At 47.1% G+C, this 24,644-nt stretch overlaps 1 protein-coding gene across 1 annotated transcript; it reads right to left on the bottom strand.

Annotated features, from left to right (window-relative positions):
- Positions 1 to 2,782: 2,782 nt before the first annotated feature.
- Positions 2,783 to 24,614, bottom strand: QDPR (quinoid dihydropteridine reductase). Its single transcript, NM_001319581.1, has 7 exons — positions 24,510 to 24,614; positions 22,054 to 22,146; positions 15,881 to 15,977; positions 12,862 to 13,002; positions 6,740 to 6,848; positions 5,193 to 5,276; positions 2,783 to 2,888 (listed from the first exon to the last, which is right to left on the bottom strand). Exons 1-7 carry the CDS (start codon positions 24,612 to 24,614, stop codon positions 2,783 to 2,785), a joined length of 735 nt encoding a protein of 244 aa, NP_001306510.1.
- Between the last annotated feature and the right edge of the window lie 30 nt (positions 24,615 to 24,644).

The following is a 24,644-nucleotide window of genomic DNA, read 5'->3' on the forward strand; positions in this document are numbered from 1 at the left end:
AATAATCATGTTAAAAGATAAAACTGTAACAAATCTGGTCATGCAGGTTTTAATTGACTTTGAGATTCTAGAACCAGATAATAAACCAGACCAAAAATGGTCCAAAATGCCCACCTTCACCACCTGGGAAGGATATGCTTTTAGCCAGAGGAAAGAAAAGTACAGAAGACAGAAGTGAGCTACTGAGACAGCCCCGTGGTTAGTCTTCTGTCTTATTGAACATTTGAAGAGCTGGGTGCTTAAAACTCAGCTACTTGTAACAAGAGGTGGTGACAGGTGCTTACACATTAGGTTAGGTGATCGTTCATTCTGGATAGAGAAACATTTATACCAGCTTAACACTATGTAGAGGGGCAGTTTAAAGCCAAACAATTTAACAAACATTAACTGGTGATTATTTAACAATGCTCCATGACTGGACTTCAGGGTCCCCAAGATTTCAGTGATGGATGCAGGAACTACATCTGTTACAAAATTTTCTCCTTGTTTCTGGTTGCTACACAGCACTTCAGATGTGGACTCACAAGATTAAGTAGTACAAAGTATTAAGGGCATTGACAGAGACCGTCAAAGTAGTTCCCAAAACATTTTTTGGCTATCTGGTCCCCCCACCAGCAAGCTTTGAAGACACATTGCCACAAGCACTGAAAACTGTTACTAGTAACCATTGCACTCTCAATTTTCAATTTTTCGATAACCAATGAGATAGACATTTCAATTTTTCTCTTATTCAAATTTCCATTCCACATTACTTCATCTGATGTAGCCCCTATCAGAGTGCCTGGGTTCAATACCCAGCTCCACTCCTGACTCCAGCTTCCTGCTAATGCAGACCTTGGGAAGCAGCAGCGATGCCTCGAGTGATTGGGTTCCTGCAACTCATGTGGGAGACCAGGACTGAATTCCAGACTCCTGGCTTTGTCCTGGCCCAATTCCAACTAGTGCAGGCATTTAGGGAGTGACCCAGCACACAGATTTGTCTTTCTTGGTCTCTGTTTCTCTGCTTCAGCCTGACCCAGCCCCAGCCATTGTGGCCATTTGGGAAGTGAACCAGCAGATGGAAGATCTCTCTCTCTCCCTCTCTCTCTCTGTAACTCTGCCTTTCAAATAAATAAATAGGCAGGGTCAGCAAAAATTTGGAGAAAAAACTATATATGGATTTCAAAAACCTGGGGAATGAAAATAAACTTTCACAAGTTCCGTCAGATGAGATGACCAAGCCATCTCATGCCTGCTTATAAATCTGAAAGAACTGGAAACGAGTCTACAAATCCTCACTCGTGCTTCATAGCAACACCATCTGCAACAGCCGAAAGGTGGAAATCGCTCCATGTCTACCAGTGGTCAATGAATCCACAAAACCTCCATGTATAATCAAGGGGACTTCAGTTTGTGGAAAGGGGGCATTAAAAAGAGAAGTCTATTTTGGAGCAAAAAATAATTTTGAAATCCACACATAGCTTTTCCATGGTAAACATTTTCCATGAACTTTAGAAGATCCCCTCATACTATTCAGCCACAAAAAGGAATAAAATACTAATAGATGCTATAAGGTGGAAGGAGAAAACATCTGTGTGAAAGGAGGTGGACACAGTCACACCCTGTATGATTCTGCTTCTGTGAAATAACCAGGTCAGAGAAGTGCATGGGGACAGAAAGAAGACTGCTGGTTGCCAGGGGCTAATGGAGGCATGTTGAGAGGAACTGCTTCGAGGACCCTGGAGTTTTCTTTGAGGATGATGAAGTGTTTGGAGCCAGAGAGAGGTGGTGGTTGTGCAACACTGAGAAGGTGCTAAATATCACTGAATTGCATACCTAAAAATGTTTTTTTAAAAAAAAAAAAAAAGAAAATATACACATGGTAAAGGGCTTTAAAAATAGCAGCTGTCTGGTGACTGAGGTTCTGGCCTTGGTTATGACACTTACTGCAGAGAACAGAATTATAGCCTGTCTGGGCCTCTGTAAATAACCCCGTTGGATCAGCTCACTGGCTGTCAACAGAGCAGCCCATGTCCATCATGTGCACAGCCACTCCTCAAAGCCCAGGGCCACCCCACCACCCTCACACTGAGACACGCCCAAGACAGACTCTCCGGCTTATTACTATGTTGTAGGAACTCACTGCAGGATGGGAACCCATCCCTGTTTGAGAACACCAGATTACAAGGTCCGATTACATCCCTCTATGACCCCTGTATGGATGGTGCAGCTTGATTAAAGGAGACAACACGATAAATGAAGTGTGTTTATTAAGGGAAAAAAAATTCCACACACTCACAAGCAGCTCGCTCGCTCGCTCAGTCCTAAGCCAGGGACACTGAGCAACTGTGCAAGTAAAGGACTTGGCGACACGGTACGTGGGATTTTGCCGACATCACAGAAGGAGTTTTAAGGCAGTTTCAATCAAGGCTGCAAAAACTACATCTACAACATGAACATGACATTCAAAAATACCTCGGCCCTCAAAACGCCCCCCATGCCAACAGACCACTCGACTGGTCTAAAGTGAGCCAACACACGGCTGATGGCAGAGAGGGCCTCCTGTCACCACTTATGTTTAGCACAGGCTGGAGGATGCAATTTTAGGCCTGCACGCCCACATGTTTTTATTACACATGAACATATCACACCGTCCTGGGAGAGCAGATGAACATCAGGTGAGAGAGAAACAGGACCCACTATCCTGGACCACGAAGATTACATTAGGCACAGACCACACAAGGACACAGCGAAATACGTCAGTGAGTTTTCAGACGGGCCTTTGCAGGTGCTGAGATGTAGTTTAAAAATATGCCGGGGTAAGCTCCGACTTTCCGTCCGAGGTGATCACCTGGATCAGGCTTCCTGAGCTCGGTCGGTTTTTCCCCATGATCCAGTCATAGAAAGTTCTAGAACAAAGAAGAGATGCTTTATATTTTCAAAGCAAAAATCCTTTATTTGTGCTTATATTCATATCAATTATTCTGGGAGTGGAGGACACTACAAAAGCCGTGAAAAAGCCACCAAGCCTCACAGCCCAATACTCAGGTTCCCTGTGAGTTCAATACTTTACTCATTCTTATTTAGGAAGGACAGGAGTGGGGTGACTTTAACTTCCATTTTTGTATTTTTCTGCCTTGTTGGAATTCTTTATAACTCGGTGGTACGATTTTAAGTGATTAAAACAGATTATTAATTCATGACTTCTAAGTGACATATGCACAATACCTTATACTTTGCTATATTACTATCTCAGAAATGTAAGAGAAAGAGGAAATTAGCTCTTTTTTTTTCTTAGCAAATATTTATAGAGCATCCCAGGTGTGCCAAGCAATGGAAAAAAATTTTAAAAAATGGATTAGTGCAATAAAGTGTTAAATATGGTAGTGGGGGCACCTTCACAGTTCGCTCTGCATGAAGAGATGCAAGCCCGAGAAGGTAGGAATACAAGGGCGCGAAGGAGTCACAGGAAGAACAAGAGGATGATGATTTCTTAAAACAGAACACTGGCGTCTGAGCACATCACCCACTTCGACAATGCGCCCAGGCCTTGGGCCTTCTTTAACTGGGGAGTACTCGGGACTTCTTGGGACAGCCCTGGTGCCAATCTGCAACCTTCTGGGCTAGACTGGACGGTGAGCAGCCAGGTCACACAGGCTCCCACTGAGGGGCTCAGCAAGCCACGAAACACGCGTGAGCTCCACAGACCGCGTGCTACCAGGGCTCCCTGCAACCCTGGAGGCAGAGCAGAGCTCGGCAGAGGATGGCTCTGAGGGAGACCAGGTACGTTCAGACGTGTAGGGCTCGGGGTGCCTCCAGCAGCAGCTTGGCCAAGGCGAGCAAGGGCATTCCAATAGTGGAGGGCAAGCAAGGTAACGTTTCACAGCCAACTTTAGCCAGCTTGTTGGCAAGTCTTCAGACATAACACACGGGTGAACGTACTGTCTGGGGCAAGACACCCTCTGGGGGTCTGTGGCTCTGCAGGAATTCAGACACCCCACCCCCACCTAGAGCCTGAGCCTGGGTCCTGGATCCCCGTCTCTCTCCAGTGTGGGTGGGACCACTGACTCTAGAAAGAAAGTCAAACCCAAGGGCAATTTGAAGTGTGAGTTCTCCCACAATTCCTACTTTTTTTCTCTCTCTCTTTTTGCAAATCAAGCATTAGGCATGATTTCTGGCACAGGCGGAAACAACTGTGGCACACTGGGGAAGGCCACGGCTCTGTAGCCACACTGCCTGGGTCACATCCTGCTCTGCTGGGTGATCTTCGGCAAAGCACTCATCCCCTTCTCCATTACATCACGGAGTCTCCAAGCCTTAGCTAAGGATGGAGTTTGCTATGGGCACTAAATAACAAAATAGGAAGTGCTGAGAGTAGTGGCTGGCGCAGCAAGGGCTCTGCGAGTCCTTATCTCAAACCCAGAATAAAGGTCTCAAACTTAACCTAGAGGAGACGGCAACACCAGGCCACGTGTGCATCCTGCTCTGCAGATGTCTTGTACAAACAGCCATCAAAGCGGCTTAGACACTGGCACTGCCGGGTGAGGTCACCTCATCGATCCTCCTGACCCAACTGGCTCCAGGAAGGCAGTGACCGCCTTAGTACCTTAGCACAGCACGGCACCCGGCCACCATGGGTGCTCCGCGAAGACAGGCTTATTAAATAGAGGGGTCAGGGGGCTGAGACCCAGGCAAACATGAAAGAGTAAATGCCACCCAGGTTCACCGACATCTGAACAGGATTTGGGAACCACAGGCCACGTTCTGTGGGTCGTGACTCAGCACTGACTCAGCCACGTGGCCCCAGACCTTCCGGCTCAGTGTCTTCCTCCCACACAGCTGCTCCCTGTTAGAGCAGGAACCGCACGAATAGGTGCTGAGGTTCACTTAGCACCTGCCACAGGTCAGCACACATGACCACTCTAATCCTCCCAACCATTACCATGGACCTCGTCACATAGATAGCGAAACTGAGGCTCAGTCTGTCGGATTGTAAGTGAGGGAGCCAGGACTCAAGTCAGCACCGTCCACCCGTCCACTCTACTGCCTGTCTCCAAACCCAGGCACTGATGCACCACAACCCTCAGACCCTGTCACCTCCACGACCCCCCATGTTGACAATCCAAGGAAACACAGGCTTGTCCTCCAGCCCACAAAAGGCAGAGAAGGGGGGCTGGTGCCTGCTTAGCCACAGACATCACTGTGATACTCACTCAACCAGGAATTCTAAGGGTGTCCAGGAGCTGAAGTCGGCGTCCGGCATTGATTTCCTGTTCATCTGGGTATCCAGGGTAACCCTGCAGTGCACAGATAAGCATGTGATTGTGCATCACCTCGACTTTCACAGGTGCCTGGTCCTCCCTGGCCGGGAAAAGGCCGACCTGCAGCACCCCCCTCACCAACTCGGGCACCAAGGCTGACATTTACACGGGGTGCTCGGCAGGAGGGCAACCAGAGAGAAACCAGGGAGCTGCCCACATCTACAGGATTCACATCTGAATGCAAATCAGTGAGGCACTTTGTGACTAACCCTCCAGGCAGACAAGAACAAAATAGAAAGAGCCACATGTTGCCTGTTTTAAAAAATAATTATTGAAGTAAACTGCTGTCAAGTCTTCATTCACTCCCTACAATACAGCACACTCATTTCTAAGGACTTGATGTTCATTTAAATAAGGGGACACTGAAATACTCAATGTTTTAAATGCAACCATTTCCCTGGAAACCTTAAGATGTTCAGCAAGAGAATACAGAATTCAGATGCGTTTGACTCTCCCAAGAATATTCAGGCCTCAGCAATCGTTCAAGACATCGGTGGAGCCAGCTCACAGCATCACAGAGCCTCACAACTGAAAGGGAGCTGGAAAGCCAGCCAGTGCAACCCCTGAGCAGCCCCAAGTCCTGGTCAGAGGACCACAGGCACCAGCCAGGCTGGCCGATGCTCGCATCCCACAAGTGAGAAGGAACGCAATGCCTCCAGGTACCTGCCCTTGTCTGGTGCCTTCCTCCCAACCACAGGTGCAAACATCCCTCACACTTTCCTGCGATGCAAACATCCCTCAGAGTTTCTGCACACATCCCCTACACACACACACACACACACACACACACACGCTGACCTTACAGTGACTCGTAATAGAGACCCACACACAGTAAAAGAAAACATGCATGCTACTCTCATAGGGAGTAAGGAGGCAGAGGGGAAAGACAGGAACTAAAAGAGACAAAAACAACAGACCCATGCCTCCACTTCTCAACCATCCTGGACAGCCCGGAACAATCTGAAGCCTGAAGAAGCCCTGCTATGTGCTCAGCGTGTCCCCATGCCCAAATTTCTATGCTGAGAAACAAGCTACGATGTGACAGTGCTAAGGGGTGGCCCTTAGGAGGGCACCAGGTCACATGAGCTCCCCTCTCACGAATGGCAGTGAGGTCCGTGTTAAAGAGGCTGGAGAGGAGAGGCATGAGAGGAGACACAGGCAGCTCCATCTATGAGGAGCGGGCCCTCTCCAGTTATCAACCAGCTGCCGCCTTGACCTTGAACTTCCTGGCCTCCAGATCTGTGAGCAGGAAGTTTGTAGTTTACAAATTACCCAGCATTGGGTATCACGTTAGGGCAGCACACACAGCCTAAGACAAGTATCTCAGAGCCTCTGGTGGCTCTTAGGACCCCAGGTGCTGGCACACGCACGTCCCTGGGGGAGGGTGACCCTGCACCGAGGCGGGTGCTCAGCAGCGGACAGCGTCAGGCAGCACGTACGGCAGCACGGCGATGGCGGCGGCCCCAGTCGGCATGCCACTGTTCTTCCCAGCCAGGCTCTGGCAAAGTTGATGCACAGCACCCTTGGCCATGCCATAGCCGATCATCCCTGGGGAAGGAGACAAAACAGCTCGGTTACCAGTGGCCACCAGAATGACCACAGGGACGCACAAACTTCTTGTGAGCAACTGTTCCCCAAAACCTCCACCACAGCTGCACCTGACCTCTGCCTTCCTCCAGGGTTCCCCACCACCCACCCCCCACAAAAAGATAGCAAGCAAAGAGAGGGGAACAGGGGCAGGTGGACTGGGGCTTTCCAAGAACACAGGCTCCCAGAGGCCACCAGGGTGACTCCTCTTTATCCTCAGCTGGCAATGAGGGGTCGTGGGCAGTTCTGGACCTGGAGTTCAAAAATGCTGCTCTACCAAGCACCAGAAAAATCAGGTCCCCTGAGCCTGATTTTCCATCTGGAAATGGGAGTGGGAACACAGATCTCAACCTGTCCACAAGGCCCTGCCAAGGATCAAGGAGAGGATATCCACAAGGGGAACCCGCAGGTGTCGGGGACCACTGACCGCGTGGGCTGCAGGCACAGCCTGGTGCACAAGGGGCCTGGCTAAGCCCCTGACCTGGGAGATGCTCTCCAGGGGCTGGGGTGGGAAGCGAGTGATGTTTGTCCCATAGCTCACCATCGCTCAGACTGTCAAGATGACGCATCACTCCCCTCCCTATCAACCACGGGTCTGCCGCCAGTTAGGGGCACTCCCTTATCAGGGATGGGGAGGGCGGCCTGTGCTTCCTTGGACATGGCTGGTGTTACAGTCTGGCCTTGGCACTAGTATTTTCTTATTAGCATCACACGCACCTGCCTCACTCTGCCGCCTACAAAGCCAGAGGCAGCCTCTGCTGCCTGGGAGTCCCTACACTCAGTGTTAGAAACAGCAAGGAAAGCAAGACAGCTCCCAGACTCATGAGAAGCAGCCTCACGGCAACCAGAAAGAACCCAGAACCTGGACTGAAGGCCAGGGCTTGGAACCCAGGTCCTCATCCCTGTGCCTCAGGCACGAGTCAGCGGCTCGCTCAGCATTGGCTCATCCCTGCTCAACGTCACACCGATGTCCAAATCACAAGGCTTCCCGAAACAGGGCACAAAAGCCACTTATTCCCAGAACAAGGTAAACTCCAGAGGCAAAGACTGATTTATTCATTTGAGGTGGAGAGAGAGGCAGACAGAGAGAAAGAGAAAGCTCTGATTTGCTGGTTCATCTTCCAAATGCCTATAAAAGCCAGGCCAAAGCTGGCAGCCAGGAAAATCAACTCCAAGTTCCCAGCTGCAGAGCAGGCACTCAGTTGCTAGAGCCATCGCCACTGCCTCCCAGGGTCTGCATTAGTAGAAAGCAGGGGTTCGGGGCCAGATCCAGGCAGGGCTCCCCTAACAAGGGACACAGGTGTCTTAACCCTTAGGCTAAACAGCAGCCCCTGAAGCAGAGATTTTCATTGTTGTATTTACCAACATATCCCCAGCCCAAAAAGTGGCCCTGAATAAGTATTGATTCATTGCTGTTAGGAAAAAGCAATAGGTGAGTTCTTCGAGGGTGGAGTTCATCAAGTGGTCAGCCCTCAAAACCTGTGGCTGAGTTAGCGAAGAAACTGGGAGCTTTGTTTCATTAAAGGAAGTGTGTGCTTCCCAGTAACTCCGCAGATTCACGATATTCCACAATACTCTAAGATGACGCGAACACAGCCAGGCACAGTCACCTGCACAGGTCCGTCAAATGACAGTGGTGCTTTGGGGTTCTCGGTTTTGGGGGTTTTTTTGGTTGTCGTTATTAAATTTTTAAATTTTATTTAACATTTTAAAATTTTATTTATTGAAAAGCAAAGGACAGGCACATTTCTCATCCACTGGTTCTCTCCCCAAATGTCCACAATAGCTGGGGTTGTGCCAGACGGAAGCCAAGAGCTAGGAACTCAGCTCAGGTCTTCCACGTGGGTGGCAGGGACTTGAGTCATTACCTGCTGCCTCCCAGGGTGCATGTTAGCAGGAAGCAGCAGTGAGACCCAATCCCAGGCACTCTGATATTGCATACAAGCAGCCCATGGTTTAAGCTCTATGCCCATTTTATTTTCATGTGAATGTTCATGTGAGAGTGCACGGATGCATGAGAGAATATGCATAAAATACTTCCAGAAAGACACACAAGACTGTGGTGAGGGAGTGCTGTAGAAATCAGGGCTAGGAAGAGGGAGGCTTCCTAGTCACTGTATTTTAATCTCATTTGAATTTTTACTGCATGCTTTAATTAGTAAACTGACTAATAAAAATGTTTAAATAAAAAAACAATATATTGTGTTTTCCATTAAGCTCTAGTTATCAAATTCCTAACCTCCTTTTCCAAGGCAGTGCTCGAATCCACTCCCTGCCTTGGGCTCGCCCAGGGAGTCCTGAGTGCAGCCAGCCTCCCACACACACAGCCTCAGCTCGCCACTGCCCAAGCAGGCACTCAGTACAACCACTGAGTTAGTCCATTTCATCGCTTGGCCAGTCTGCTCCTTACTGGCTTACTGGCCAGCTACAAGCTAGGTGGTCTTCAAGAAATCACCTAACATCACTGCACGTTAGTTTTCTCCTCTGTAATCAGGGGTCAAACACCTCAAGATAACGTGACCTTTTCCTAATGCAAATTTACTGAGGAATAATTGAAGGGCAATGATCTATACATGTTCAGGTACACCATTTGAGCAAATTTTGACAAATGAGGGTACTTCAACAAGTTCCTGGAAAAAACAGAATTAAAGGTACAGTGTCCCTAAGAACCCCACTCCCGTGCTGTTTCAAGTGTAAAGCCGGGATGTGCATCTGGCACTGGGCTGAAGACACCACTTAGGGCACCTGCGTCCTACACCAAAGGCCTGGTTCCAGTTCCAATCCAGCTTCCTGCTAACGCACGCCTAGAAGGGAGCAGACAATAGCTCAAGACTCGAGACCCTGAGGAGCTGGTGTTGTGGCATAGTAGGTAAAGCCACCACCTGCAATGCCAGCATCCATATGGGCACTGGTTCATGTCCTGGCTGCTCCACTTCCAATCCAGCTCCCTGCTAAGCCATTGGGAAAAGCAGTGGAGGATGGCCCAAGTGTTTGGGCCCTTGTCACCCATGTGACAGATCCAGATGAAGCTTCTGGATTCTGGCTGCAGCCTGGTCCAGCCCTGGCCATTGCAACTATCTGGGGAGTGAACCAGCAGACCTCTCTCTCCTCTCTCTCTCTCTCCATCTGTTTCTATGGCTCTTTAAAATAAATAAATAACTTTTAAAAAAGGCAGGAAGGCAGGAAGGCAGGAAGGCAGGAAGGGGAGGGAGGGAGGGAGGGAGGGAGGGAGGGAAAGAAGGAAGGAAGGAAGGAAGGAAGGAAGGAAGGAAGGAAGGAAGGAAGGAAGGGAGGGAGGGAGGAAGGAAGGAAAAAGGAATGGGGATAAACTCTCCTTATTCCTTAAAAAAAAAAAAAAAGACTTGGGCCCTTGCCACCCATGTGAGAGATCCAGATGAAGCTTCTGGATTCTGGCTGCAGCCTGGCCCAGCCTTGGCCATTGCAACTATCTGGAGAGTGAACCAGCAGACCTCTCTCTCCTCTCTCTCTCTCTGAGCAGATGGAAGACCTCTCTCTCTCTCTTTCCCTCTCTCTCTCTCTCCGTCTGTTTCTATGGCTCTTTAAAATAAATAAATAACTTTTAAAAAAGGAAGGAAGGGAGGGAGGAAAAAGGAATGGGGATAAACTCTCCTTATTCCTTTAAAAGAGAAAAAAAAAAAAAAGACTTGGGATCCTGCCACCCACATGGGACACTCAGATTGAGTTCCAGGTTCTTGGCTTTGGCCTTATCTAGCACTAGCTATCTATTGCAGGCAGGCATTTAGAGAAAAAAAAGCAAAGGATGGAAGATCTCTCTCCATCTTTCTGTCTATCTCTCTTGCTTCCTTTCTACTTTTCAAATAATCATTTATATTTTTTAAAATGTGCTCAGAACACTTACATTAGTCTATGGTTGGGCAAAATTATCCAACATAAAGCCTGCCTGATAGCAAAACATTGACTATCTCACATAATGTGCTGACCACTGTACTGCAGTGTACAACAGAACAGATATAGGGGTAGGCTTCTGCACCACAGTGAACTCCAAAAAGCCTCAAAACACTATTATAAGCCGAGAACTACCTGTACTTACAAACCAAGCAGGATCTTGTTCTTTAAACAAACAAGTCTTTCAGCCCTAGGGTTTTGATTTTTAAATGTCAGGCTATTACTCATCTTCCTATTTAGTTTTAGTGCCTCTGTGCTGTGTCCCCTTTAATGAAATTCAGATCTCAACCAAATGCACATCTAACATTTACACAGTTTTAATTATTGCAGCAGCCATGAACCCAAGATCAAATGCTCTCAGAAATATAAGAAATGAATGGCAAGAAATTACTAATCAGAGCCTCAGAATTGAGGGAGTTACGTGAAAACTGAGGAGGTGTCCAAGGCCTCTTACTAACAAGGTCCAGAAAAGCTCTCCCCCAGCCTCCCTTTTTAATAAGAGTTCAATTTAGGTAGTGCAGGGAGACACATCCTGTCTCCTTGTGCCCCCAGTGTAAATTCCTTCAGCCCTTCCCAGTGGGGAGAGCATTCCCCCAAGAGCCCTAAGCTGAGGTCCTCATCCCCACTGTATTGGAGACGGGGTCTTTAAAGAGGGAAGAAAGTTAAAATGAGATCATGAAACTGGGCCCTCGCCCAACACGCCTGGCGTTCTTGTAAGAAGAGATGAAGACACAGACACACAGGGAAGACCGTGAGGACACAGTGGGAAGGTGGCATCTCCTAGCCAAGGAGAGAGCCCTCAGAACACACAACTTGATGCCAGACTTCCAACCTCCAGAATCACAAGAAATACATTTCTGTTGTCTCAGTCTCCCAATCTGTCGCAGGCCCAGTAGAGTAACACAAGGAGCAAAATCTGCCCAGGGAAAGTCAGGTCTCCATGATGTAATAGAAAAAGCACACAATTTGGAAATGGTCAGGATTTGAGTCCAAAGTACACTTGCAACTTACTTATTACATAAACTCATACAAATTACTTTAACTCTCTAAGTTTTAGTCTCCTAACGCTTAAGTTAGAACAGATAACGATGCCCAGCCAGTTCCAGTCCAGGCTGCTCCACTTCCGATCCAGCTCTCTGCTATGGCCTGGGAAAGCAGTCCTTGGGTCCCTGCACCCACATGGGAGACCTGGAAGAAGCTCCTGGCTCCTGGTTTCCATTGCAGCCATTTGGGGAGTGAACCAGTGGATGGAAGACACCTCTCCCTCTCTCCCTCCCTCCCTCCCTCCCTCCCTCCCTCCCTCCCTCTCTCTCTCCCCCTCCCGCCCCTCTATAACTCTAGCTTTCAAATAAAATAAATAAATTTTTAGAAAAAGATAATGATGCCTACCCCAAGACTAAATGAGATTATCTGTGAAAAGGAAAGAGTGGCTGTAGTAAGACCTACCCTTCATTGCAAATTTAAGACCTACCACTTACAATGAACATAAGAACATACCACTTACTGTTAATACAGGAAGCAGCGGGCAGCTGCTTAATGGGAACTCAGGAAAAGCTACCCCTTTCTACTGCCTCCCATGTACTCGGCACCTTCTACCCATTTCCACCTCTACAGCTTTCCTGCTACTCTTCAAGTTGGATATTACTGTGACTATTTTCAGTTAAGAAGGCTACAGCAGAAATTTGGTCAGAGATTAGGGTGAAGTACTGACACCCTAGTCTCTCTTCTAAAGCCTTGGCTATTTCCAACCTCTGAGCTGCTTTCTGGAACCCATGGATACTGTGTGGTCATAACAACATGTGTCTATGAACTAATTAATCTCTACAACACAAGCCATTCCTGAGTGGATCAGAGATAAATAAGCCCGATGAGGCCGCCAGAACCCTCCCCTAAAAGATGCTGGCCTAAAAGGAAACCAAATTAATCCAACTGCAAAACACCTGGAGGGTCAAGGGCTTTACTAACCCTCATCCCAAAGAAGTGCCCAGTAGCCCCAGCAGGCAAGGTAAGCAGTCCCACTTCAAAGATGAGGGAAAAATGGCTTTACCAGGAGTCCCATCCAAGGCTGCCTTGGCTCCAGCCAAGGTCAGGAGGCCTCCTTCCTTGAGGTGCTTGGTGGCCAGGTGGCTGGAGATGGTGGACGTCCACATGCTCTGCTTCCACATGAGGTCACAGTTTTTAAAGAGAGCTGTGGGGGGGGAAACATGGGTTCAGTGTTCTCAGGATGGAAACCAAAAGGGCAAGCGCAACGCTCAACTCACACAAAGCCCTACACTCAAAGAAGCCCCCTCAACCCCTCCCAATCTCCTCAATCCCTGTCTACCTAGCACAACAACACAGGATCACTAGTCAAAGAGACACGGGTTCAAATCCGAGCTATGTCATCACTCAAATTTCAGCTTCCTCACTTAGTAACATTCTAGCTAATAATTTTTAGCAAATAATCTGGAATTAGCGGAGTTGCTGTTTTGGCAATTAATTCAAAGAGTATATTCCTCTATGAAGGACATTAGATGTGAAATAAGAACCTAAAGCCTATGTCGTGTTTTACCCATGATAAAATTCCAGAAGACTATCACCATACAGCCATAGAGAGGGCTTTTACAGAGCTACAATTTTTATGGCTGAAGGTTTAATGCCAACTTTGAAAGCTCTTTAGAAGAAAGCTGAAACAACAACCATTTCATGCTGTTTTAACTCTCTGGCCTTGCCAAAAACGTAAGAATGAATGTGTTGTAACACAAGTCATGCCACCAACCGAGCAATCACAGCACACAGGGAACCCCATGGCCCAGAAATTATCCCTCCTGATACAGGAGGAACTGGCAGGTGCTAGCCAAGGAATTACAGTTTCCTGCTAAGATGAACTAGAAAACTGACGGAGCCCTACTTAGCACTTCTTGCTCCAAAAACACACAGAAGATTATCAGGCTGTTAGGTCAACTTCTCCATCCCATAAAATACCAATCTCACAATTAAGTGTGGCTCACAGAATTTCAATTCTCAATAGCTTTGCCAAATAAATATAGAAGGGATGATGAAAGTTAGAAAACCACCATCGCCACAGTTTGGATATAGCTTGTCCCCCAAAGACTGTCAAAGCTGGGTCCTAGTTCTAACAGTATTGAGATGTGGTGGGAACATCAAGAGGTCATTAGATCATGAGGCCACCCCTTGGCAACTGGATTCATGTCTTTCTCCAAAGACAGAGTTGGTTCTTTCAAGACTTGATTAGTTCTCGCAGGAGTGAGCTTGTTCTGGTGGGCTGTGATGAGCTGCCTTGAGTAGGGTTGTTGTAAAGCAGGCCAGCTACCCCATCTCTCCCCGTGCCCACACCCCCCTCTTTGCATCTGCTGGCTCACACTTGGCTTTTCCACTATGCCTGGAGCAGCACACAGCCTCACCAGAAGTCAGGAAGACACCAGTGCCATCTCCTGGGCCTCTGAAAGCATGCGCCAAAACAAACCTCTTTTCTTCATAAAGTACCCAGCTTCGGGCATTTTTTATAGCAACACAAAGACCAAGACAGCCATCTCCCAACATCCAGTGTAGTAACCTGAAGCAGGAAGAATGGATGGGTGGTTGAGGTGAAAAGTATTTGGGACAATCACACACTTCGAAAGAAGCATCCCACAAATCACTTACTCATGGATGGCAAAGAGGAAAAGATGCTTTTACAACAGATGGCTGGCAGTCACCACCGCAACCAAACATCAAGTCTGGCACCCCCAAGGGTGGGACAATTGGACATACTGAGCTTCCCGTGTGATGTAAAGTGAAGAATACAACATCACTTAGGACGAAATCTCGCCTGAAAAATGTTTGTCCTGACCCTAGTCAAGTCTCCAGAGCTAATCCCCAGTTCACAGGAAATATCAGGAACAGAGGAACAAATTCAATGATACCCTGAAGAGACGGTCAAATTGAGGACATGAAAAAAGCCTTGGACGCATGACAAAGTCTTATCACAAGAAAATAATTTCTAGATTAAGAGACTAAAAATGACAGCAACACAATACAGGGCAGGACCCTTGAGTGAAATGGTCAAGGGAAAAAAACCACAGAATAAACTGGGGAAATTTGAATATGGATCAAGTATTGTTAATCTTTTAGGATTACTCCTAATTCCCTTAGGCACAATAGCCTCAGGATAATGAAGGAGACTGGGCTTATTATTTTTTGTAGTTATGTGCTGAAATATGAAGTGACAACTCACTTTCAAACAGTTGACAACGATACACACAGAATGCACACACACAAGAAAGCAAGAGAGCACAACAGGGCACAAGTAGGACAAATGTTAACTGTTATAGATTGAGCGTTCTTCATCAGATCAGATTGGGACCAGAAGTGCTTTGGACTTCTGAGTTTTTTGGATTTAAGATTATTTTTCTTTTGGATTTTGGGATATTTCTACATATATAACAAGATGGGACCCAAGTCTAAACATATGTTTCATGTTCAATTATGATTTCTACTTATAGCCTGAAGATAATTATACAGACTATCTGTAGTATGAGTGTATTGACTGTTACTCACCACACGAGGCCAGATGTGGAATTTTCTATTTGTGGGGTCTTGTCTGTGCTCAAAAGTTTTGAAGTTTGAATTTTTGAATTACAGATGCTCAACTCTAGATCTCATCTGTATGGAATCGACATGGAAGGCATAAGGGTGTTTGTTGAACTGTTCTTCAACCTCTCTGTATGTTTGGAAATGTTTATATTGAAGAGTTGAAAATGTAATCAGCTTCAGTAAAAGCTCAATTTTGACTTCTTTCAACCTTCAGATGATCCCTTCCACTGACACACATCCTCTGATTCCTGAATATGAATACGCCCTGGGGCAGAAACAATACTGATTTCACTCTTCCTGTACTAGAGACATCAGACCCCACGTCCCCCTGAATGGGAAGCTTTTTTCCACTCTGTAGAACAGAAACATTAACTATAAACATTCTGGAAGACACAGAACAGCAGCTGGTCTGGCCCCAAGGCCACCACCAATCCACGTCAACCAGACAAGCAGCAGGATGAGATGAATGATTAACTCAGAAAAGAACTCACACTTGGATTTGGCGTTGCCCCCAGCCCATCCTCCAGCCACACAAAGAATTGCGTCCACCTTCTCTTCTCCCAGGAGCTTGCCAACCTCAGCGGTCACCTTGAACACAGGAAACATGCAGATGGAGGGTGAACCACTACAGGCTGCTGTCTTTACAGTCAACCTCCATTTCTTTTTCTCTTCTCTTTAAGTCAGTTTCGCTACCTGGCAATAACTTAGATGTACAATTAATCTCCCAGGAGCATTTTGAGGTGCGAAGTCTAATGACATTTCAATATGATTTTTAAAGCAATCTAGAGTCTCCTTATAAACAGTCTAAAAATTCAGGATATAAGCACTCCTGGAAATAAGAAATTTAATAAAATAGGAAAAAGGTTTTAAAAATCACCTTGAGCTTCACAGCCCAGAGCCAAAATTCAGGTACATTCCTTTCAGACTCTCTATAGATCACACAATTATAATCTGAGACGATCAAGTCTACTCTTTCCCTCACCCTCCAAACATCCCTTTAGCTCAAAGAAAATGCCTCAGAAATCATAAAAATCCAGAGCAAAAAAAAAATACAGCCAATTGCAAAATATTGGCAAATAATGAGAAGACAATGGATGGGGGTCTTCAATACAATGCTCTCTCTACTTCTATGTTTGTTTGAAATTTTAAGGCACTGACGATAAATGCATGCCCTCTTGTTAGAATTTATAAAAAGTTTTGCCATCAACCACAATTCTTTTCCTTATTTCTCCAGAATAGCTGGGATGATGTTTCAATGGCTTCATTAAGATCCATCCTCATAGGGCTCAAATCAAGACCATGTGTCTCTTCTCCCAGTAGCACTTCAGTCCTCTCTCCCCAGTAATTTTTGAGGCCTCCGATTACTCCTTCAAAGACAATGCTCTCTATATATTGACTCCACATTGAACACTTTCTTTTGAAGAATATTCCAGAATTTCCCTTGGCCTCTGCCTCGTCCTGATTTATCTTTTGCTGACTTTCCTCCTATGATCCTGAGAAGCCTCAGTAGCTCTCTCTCTTTGTTCCTAAGCCATATCCTGTTGCCAGGAGCCCAGAGCCCAGCTGCCAAGGGTGGATCATCTCCCTGACATCTGTGTATGCACAGAATCCATGCTTCACCAGGATGTCCCACTTTGTCGGGAAGCAAGGAACAGCAGCAACAATGTCCCTGTGTGACTTATTTTTGTACAACATATATATTTTCCTTTTAGGTAAATTAAAATGACATTTTTAAATTATTTCTTCTTAAATGTTGCTCTCTACCCAACAGTCTTCTACAGAGTTAGTGCCTTTCTCACTTCTTTATCTCCTCCCACTAGAAGGTATCCTGCCCAAGAGGCCAATTTTACAATTCACTGTGTTGTAATTGAATTTCCTCTGCCAGAAAATTAAAAACAAAAATTGAATGTCATGTAATTTGTCCAGAAAATCCTAACTGAGGAAGAGAGCAAGCTTATGGAATTAGGTAGAGATTTTAAAAGCTAAGCCTAGAGGCCAGTGCTTGGTGCTGTGGGTTAAAGCCACAGCCTATAACACCAGCATCCCATATGGGCACCAATTCAAGTCCCAGCTCCTCCACTTCTGATCCAGCTCCCTGTTAATGCTCCTGGGAAAGCAGTAAAAGATGGCCCAAGTCCATGGGCCCCTGCACCAATGTGGGAGACCTTGAAGAAGCTCCTGGCTCATGGCTTCAGCCTGGCCCAGCTCAGTCATTGTGTCCATTTGGGGAGTGAACTAGCAGAAGATCTCTCTGCCTCTTTTCTCTCTCTCTCTCTCTCTCTCTCTCTCTCTCTCTCTCTCTCTGTGTGTGTGTGTAACTCTTTCAAATAAATAAATCTTCTTTAAAAATAAGTCAAAGCTAAGCTTATAAATAACAAAGGCATAGCTCCATCTTTGTCTTACAGGTGCATGAGATGGGGACAACCTCCACATTCAAAACGCACATGGACATCGGAAACCTGCAATTAACAGCTGAGGAAACAGTGAGACCCACACTTGCTCTCCCAGGCCAGGCACTGCCCTCCCAAGCAGTCCTTGTGCCCATAAAGCTATTTCACTCAGAAGCAGCTTAGCACTGCATTAAGAACACAGGCAAGAAACCCCAACTCCCCACACTCAAATCCCAGCTGTGCCACCTCTGACCTGTCCAACCTTGGCAAATACCAGGATGCTCTTCTAAAAGGGAGATAAAATCAGAAACTTTGTTTTGGGGTGTTATGGAAATGAGGTGTGTTAATGTAAACAAAGCACTTAAAGTGGTGCCTGGCAACTAATTTTATTATTTACCTGTAGAATTTTACAATTAAACTCATCAAGGCCAATCTCTGTCAATTAAATACAGCAAACACTAGAGCAATATTAAGTTTGAACAACAAAAACGCAGTCAGCCCTCCCTATCTATGAACCATGGGAAATGAAATTAAAAGTTTATTTTGGCACAAAAATGTTGGGGGCTGCTTAGTGGCTCATCAGGTGAGTCCATCAGCTCTGATGCCAGTAGCCCCTACCAGAGCACCCTCCCTATCTATGAGCCAATCTCAGATGGAAAATATTCAGGAAAAAAACCGGCACCTGTACTAACCAGGTATAGACTTTCCACTGTCATCATTCCCTAAACAATATAATATAACAACTATTTCCATCACATTCACATTATTTTAGGGACCATAAGTGATCTAGAGGTGATTTAACGTATACACATAGGTCAGATGTAAATATGAGGGTACTCCAAAAAAAGTTCATGGAAAATGGAATTAAAAGTTTATTTGGGCAAGAAAATGTTGGGGGTTGGTTTAGTGGCTCATCGGGTGAATCCATCAATTCTGATGCGAGCATCCCCCACCAGAGTGCCTGGTTTGAGTCCTGGCTGCTCTGCTTCTGCTCTAGCTCCCTGCTAAGGTGCCCTGGAAGGCAGCAGACGCTGGCCCAAAGACATGGGCCCTGCCAACACATGAGAGACCGGGATGGAGCTCCTGGCTTCTAGCTCCCAACTTCAGTCTGGCTCAGCCCCAGCTGTTGCAGCCATTTGAGGAGTAACACAGCAGATGGAAGATCTGTCTTTGTCTGCCTTTCAAATAAATAATGATTTAAAATGTTTTTGAAATCTTTCTTTTTTCATGAACTTTCTGAAGACCCTTCATACTATATCATTTTATACAAGGAACTTGAGCATCAGTGGATTTTGGTATCCACAGAATACACTAAACCAATTCCCATCGATGTCAGGGGCAGGGCCAATTGTATGTGTTCTGGAATAAACCATCTGGCTTTTACATTCTAACCTTTGTCAAACTGACCCTTTAGAAAAAGCACATGAGCAGTAGAGTTATGCCCACTGTTTTATTCTTAAAATTGTTAGATTTTTACAGGTATGTTTGGAGAGACAGATCGGAAGCAAACAAAAACATTAACTGTATGATGGAACTGTACATTCATTCTCCTTCTTCACTTTGCTGGTCTTTTCCTACTTCACACATTTGTCATTAAAAAAAAAAAGCCAAGGATCATAAAACATCAAACAATGAGAGCCAATATTGTGGCACAGTGGGTTAAGCCACTGCCAGCTAGGCTGGCATCCCATATGGGCACCAGTTCAAGTCCAGGCTGCTCCACTTCTAATCCAGCTTCCTGCTAATGCACCTGGGAAAGCAGCAGAAGATGGCCCTAGTCCTTGGGCCCCTGCACCCATGTGGGAGACCTGGAGTAAGCTCCTGGCTCCTGACTTTGGCCTGGCCACACCCTGGGTGTTTCCTCCATTTGGGGAGTGAACCAGCAGGTGGAAGATCTCTGTCTCTCCCTATGTAACTCTGACTTTCAAATAAATAAATAAACCTTTAAAAAACAAAAGCAAACATTGTGAAGATCACTAGGGAGGGTACAACTCAAGGCAGACCGGGGTGGGCATTAGACGACACTTGGTAGCCCACAACATGGGCCTACATTTGAGTCCTGGCTCCACTCCTGATTCCAGCTTCCTGTCAATGTGCGTAAGAGAAGCAGCAGGCGACAGTGCAGGTATTTGGGTCCCTGCAATACATGTGAGAAGCCTAGACTGAGGTCCTGGCTCCCCTGTGCTATGTCTGTTGCCAGCATTTGGAGTGAACCAGTGCATGGAAGATCGCTCTCACTCTCTTTTAAATAAAACAAAAATAAAAATTTTAAAACAGAAAAGTAGAGCCCATCACAGACCAAGTGGCACCTGAACTCATTCACCACTAATCACCTCACTGCCAATGTCACTCAGCCTCTCAAACCCAGTGTTTCTAGCCACCAGAGGGCCCAGCCACCTTGCAGGGTGGTGGTGGTGGTGAAAACAGTGTATGACACAGCCACCATCAGGGGGCTTCCTGGGGAGTGTGGGCCGGAACACTGGGAACACTGGCACGAAGACCGTTAAACGGACTCCTCCAGGCGGCACTTCGGAGCGGCTCCTCCAGGAGGCAGACTTGCTTCTGAGCATTGTGCTATCTGTCCCCAGACATCCACATGCGTCCTTCCAGGGGGTGACACTATCTTGCAGAGACAAGGGGTACTTCACAGTTTACCTATAATTTATACAAGCTTGTTGGATTTCTCATTTTACAATATACATATAATTTTACAATTAAAAATGACCTGTTTTGCTAGTGTTCATGCTTTGGCCTAAGTAACTTCACTTTTAAAAAAAAATTTCATTTAAGGTATACAAATTTCACAAATACAGATTTAAGAACATAGTGATTCTTCCCACCCAACTCTCCCTCCTGCCAATGCCCCCACCCTTCTTCCTCCTCTCTCTCCTATTCCCACTCTTTAATTTTTACAAAGATAAATTTTCAGTTTACCTGATACTCATAAGATTAACCCTGAAGTAAGTAAAGAGTTTAACAAACAGTATGAGGAATAAAAACACCGTTCCTCAACAGAGGAGACAAGGGCTGTAAACAATTATCGAATCTCAAGATGTCAATTTCACTCCTACACTTTATATTTTAGATAATCTATCAGTAACTCCACTTTTAGAATGTATCCTAAACAAGGAGATACATAGATCAAAATGTTCACCGTAGTATTCTTGATAAGAGTAAAAAAAAAAAAAACCTGCAAAAAACTTTAATGTACAATAAGTTGAAACTGAGTAAACTGTGGCCGATCCATATAATTGAAAAATTACATACCCACAACTAGAGTATATGTGATCTGAAAGAGTTTTTAAATTAAAGGTTAAGTTAAAACCAAAGCTGACTATAAAACACAAAATACAATAGTATTCCCACCTGTAAAATAATAAAAGTATGATATGCACAGAAAAGAGAATAGGCCAACAGGAGTGAACAGTAAACTAACTAGAAATATAATTTATCTTTGTATTCTTAATTTTTACTTTTTCCAAATCTTCTTCCATGAGCTCAAATGGCTTTTTAAAAAAATAAATAAATAAATTTGGGGCCGACTCTGTGGCGCAGTGGGTTAACGCCCTGGCCTGAAGCATCGGCATCCCATATGGGTGCTGGTTCAAGAGCCGGCTGCTCCACTTCCTTTCCAGCTCTCTGCTATGGCCTGGGAAAGCAGTAGAAGATGGTCCAAGTCCTTGGGCCCCTGCACCCACGTGGGAGACCTGGAAGAAGCTCCTGGCTTCAGATCGGCGCAGCTCCAGCCATTGCGGCCAACTAGGGAGTGAACCATCGGATGGAAGACCTCTCTCTCTCTCTCTGCCTCTCTTCTCTCTATGTAACTCTGACTTTCAAACAAATAAATTAATCTTTAAAAAAATAAATTTATCTTATAATTTCATTTGTCCACCAACTTTCAACTTATTTGGGAGGCACAGAGGGAATTTCTACCTGCTGCTTCATTCTCCAAAAGCCCCCTGCAGGTGGGCCTGGGCCAGGGTGAATTTTAATCTGGGCCTCCATGTGAGTGGCAAGATCCCAGTTACCTGAGCCTTCACTACTGCTTCCCGGGGTCTACATCAGCAGGAAGCTGAGTCAGGAGCCAGAAGCAAGCACTGAACCCAGGCACTCAGCTGTGAGATGCAGGTGCCTCAAAAATTGGGAGCTTCACTGCAAAGTTAAATGTCCGACCACAAACAGCTGTCGCAATCAGAGAAAGGAAGAAGCCACGGTGGGCGTTCCTCCCAGGGGCTCCCCTCCCACAAGAGGCTGCAGGAGCTCTCTGGACTTACCTGGTCAGCCTGCTCCGTGAACGAGTCTGTCATCTTGACGACGACACTGGCACTGGCCTCTTCGTTCTCCACCACATCGATGCTGGCCACCCACTGGAGCAAAGGGAAAACGACTTTGGTGAGAGACAACAGGCTGTTGTTTTTTGTTTGTTTGTTTGTTTTTTTTTCAAAGACCAGCACCCAGAAACGGGGCGAGAGGAGACACATCCGGGGCTCACAGTGTGAGCACCCCTTATCCCAGGTGTTGCGATTAGAAGGGTTGAGGGTTGAGATTTATTCAGGTTTTGGACTATCTCCTTACACGTAATGCGATATCCTGGGGACAGGATCTGAGTCTAAACATGAAATGAACTCATGTTTCATATACACCTTATACACATAGTCCGCAGACAATGTTACACAATATGTTCAATAACTTTGTGCAGGAAACAGTCTCTTGGTGTAGAATGCCTCACTTGTGGTATCCATCATCTCAGGCCTCAAAAAGTTTTAGATTTTGTAGATGTTTGGATTTTGGATTTTTTGGATTAAGGATTCATTCCAATCTGTAAATGAAAACCCACTAAGGGGCCAGCACCGCAGCTCACTAGGCTAATCCTCCACCTTGCGGCGCCAGCACATCGGGTTCTAGTCCCGGTTGGGGCGCCGGATTCTTTCCCGGTTGCCCCTCTTCCAGGCCAGCTCTCTGCTGTGGCCCGGGAGTGCAGTGGAGGATGGCCCAGGTCCTTGGGCCCTGCACCCCATGGGAGGCCAGGAGAAGCACCTGGCTCCTGGCTTCGGATCAGCGCAATGCGCCGGCCGCAGCGCGCCGGCCGCGGTGGCCATTGGAGGGTGAACCAACGGCAAAGGAAGACCTTTCTCTCTGTCTCTCTCTCTCACGGTCCACTCTGCCTGTCAAAAAATTAAAAAATAAAAATAAAAATAAAAAAGAAAAGAAAACCCACTAAGGACAGGAACTGGCAACTGATCTCTTGCACTCCTTACAGGTGCACTTGGCTCGGGCCAGCCTATCCTGAGCCCTGCTGCACCCTAACCCAGTCCAGCCTGCCTTCAAACCTCCAAGGTCCCTGGGTCCAATGGCCCCAGAGGTAAACAACTCTACCATCAGCTGCGAACACAGCATCCATCCCATCGCACTCATCACTGTTATGCCACAGGACATAGGGATACTGAGACACAGGTGCCAGGAAGTAAGGGGGAAGAACAGGTGTCAGAGGTAAATTCTACCAAGTCAAAGGGAAACCAAAACACCCCCACCAGCGGGGAGCAAGCCTTCCACCTGTGACAGGCAGAGTGACAAGGAGGATGGAGGGAGATGAAGAGTCTGCCTAGGCAGACACTCCTGTGCACCATCTCTGCAAGCCTGGGAAGCGGACCTCATCCGTCACTCCAGGTCCTGAGCAGGTGCACGGCGGCAGGGAGGGTGTGGTGCATCTGGACTCCTTTAGAAGCATATTCCTACACTAGATTTTGAGGAGGAGAAAATCCTTGGGATCTCAGGACTCTCCCTAGCCCACAACTATGGCAGCTGCTAACTCAACTCCCAGGAAGGTGCCCTGAGCAACACAGCGGACTCTGACCAAGGGACAGCAAAGAAGACACATGTCCTGAGCCCTGCTGTGCAGCTGGGGTCAAGGGTCCCTGGCCACCTACCAGCTCGGCTCCACTCATCCGGTTCTAGGAGTGAGTACCTGCCCATGCAAGCAGCTGAGATATTCTGTGAAAAGCAAAGAAGCCAGCGGCATTTCCCGGGCTGAGCCCTTGCAGGGCCAGGGAGTGTTTTTTGCTGTCAAAGGCCATTTGGATATTTATAACAACATCCCCGGACCATACAAAATTACCAACTTCAAAATGTTAGCCTGCTGTATATTTACTCAATCTGCAGGCCCGCCTGCGGGTGTCTTGGCAAGGCCAGACCCAATAAGTTGATGTGGCCGGTGGACCCTACATCCCCCACTCCTGCTTCAGAGCGAAGGGAACCGGCTAGCATTCGAACAGCGTGGATCACCTGTCAGGTAACCTACATGTAACGACACCTCTTACTCTCATTCATTCCTCACAACTCCGGCAAGGAGTAAGCACCAGCATTGTCCCCACTTCACAAACGGGGAAACCGAGGCTCGCGGGCGTTAAGCGATCTGTCCACAGTCGAGGGCTGGCAAACCGAGCCAGGCGGTCTAATTCCTGAGTTTCCCTCTCCACTCTCTTCTTGGAGCCACCTGGACTTTCTGGGCCTGGCGGAGACGGAGGACTCAACCCCTCCACCACTCCCCCTGCAGAGCCAAGGGCCCGCACCAAGTGTCAAGGATCGCCAGCTCTCAGAGACAGGGTGCGCCAGCAGGCGCCCGAGTCAGGGGCTGCACAGGCGGCCCCCAGTTTCTCCCTGCCCTTGTGGGCGGCTCTGGAGCTCCCCGCACCCCCAATCACCCCTGTGCCCGCAGCCCCCGCAGCGTTACCCAGTCCCGGTCCCGGAACATCCGCACGCATCGCGAGCCCAGCGCGCCCCTGCCGCCGTACACCAGCACCCGGCGCGCCTCGCCCGAAGCCGCCGCCGCCGCCATCCTGGCCCGTCTGCCCGGCTCCGCCCGCCC

This window comes from Oryctolagus cuniculus, chromosome 2, assembly GCF_964237555.1.
Source record: "Oryctolagus cuniculus chromosome 2, mOryCun1.1, whole genome shotgun sequence".
Lineage (NCBI taxonomy): Eukaryota > Metazoa > Chordata > Mammalia > Lagomorpha > Leporidae > Oryctolagus > Oryctolagus cuniculus.

Coding starts and splice junctions, on each gene's coding strand:
- QDPR (NM_001319581.1), bottom strand. CDS start 24,614: ATGGCGGCGGCGGCGGCTTCGGGCGAGGCGCGCCGGGTGCTGGTGTAC. Junction 13,003..15,880: donor GGGCAACGCCAAATCCAAGT/GTGAGTTCTTTT, acceptor CCCCCCCCACAG/CTCTCTTTAAAAACTGTGAC. Junction 5,277..6,739: donor GCCGCCATCGCCGTGCTGCC/GTACGTGCTGCC, acceptor TGTGCACTGCAG/GGTTACCCTGGATACCCAGA.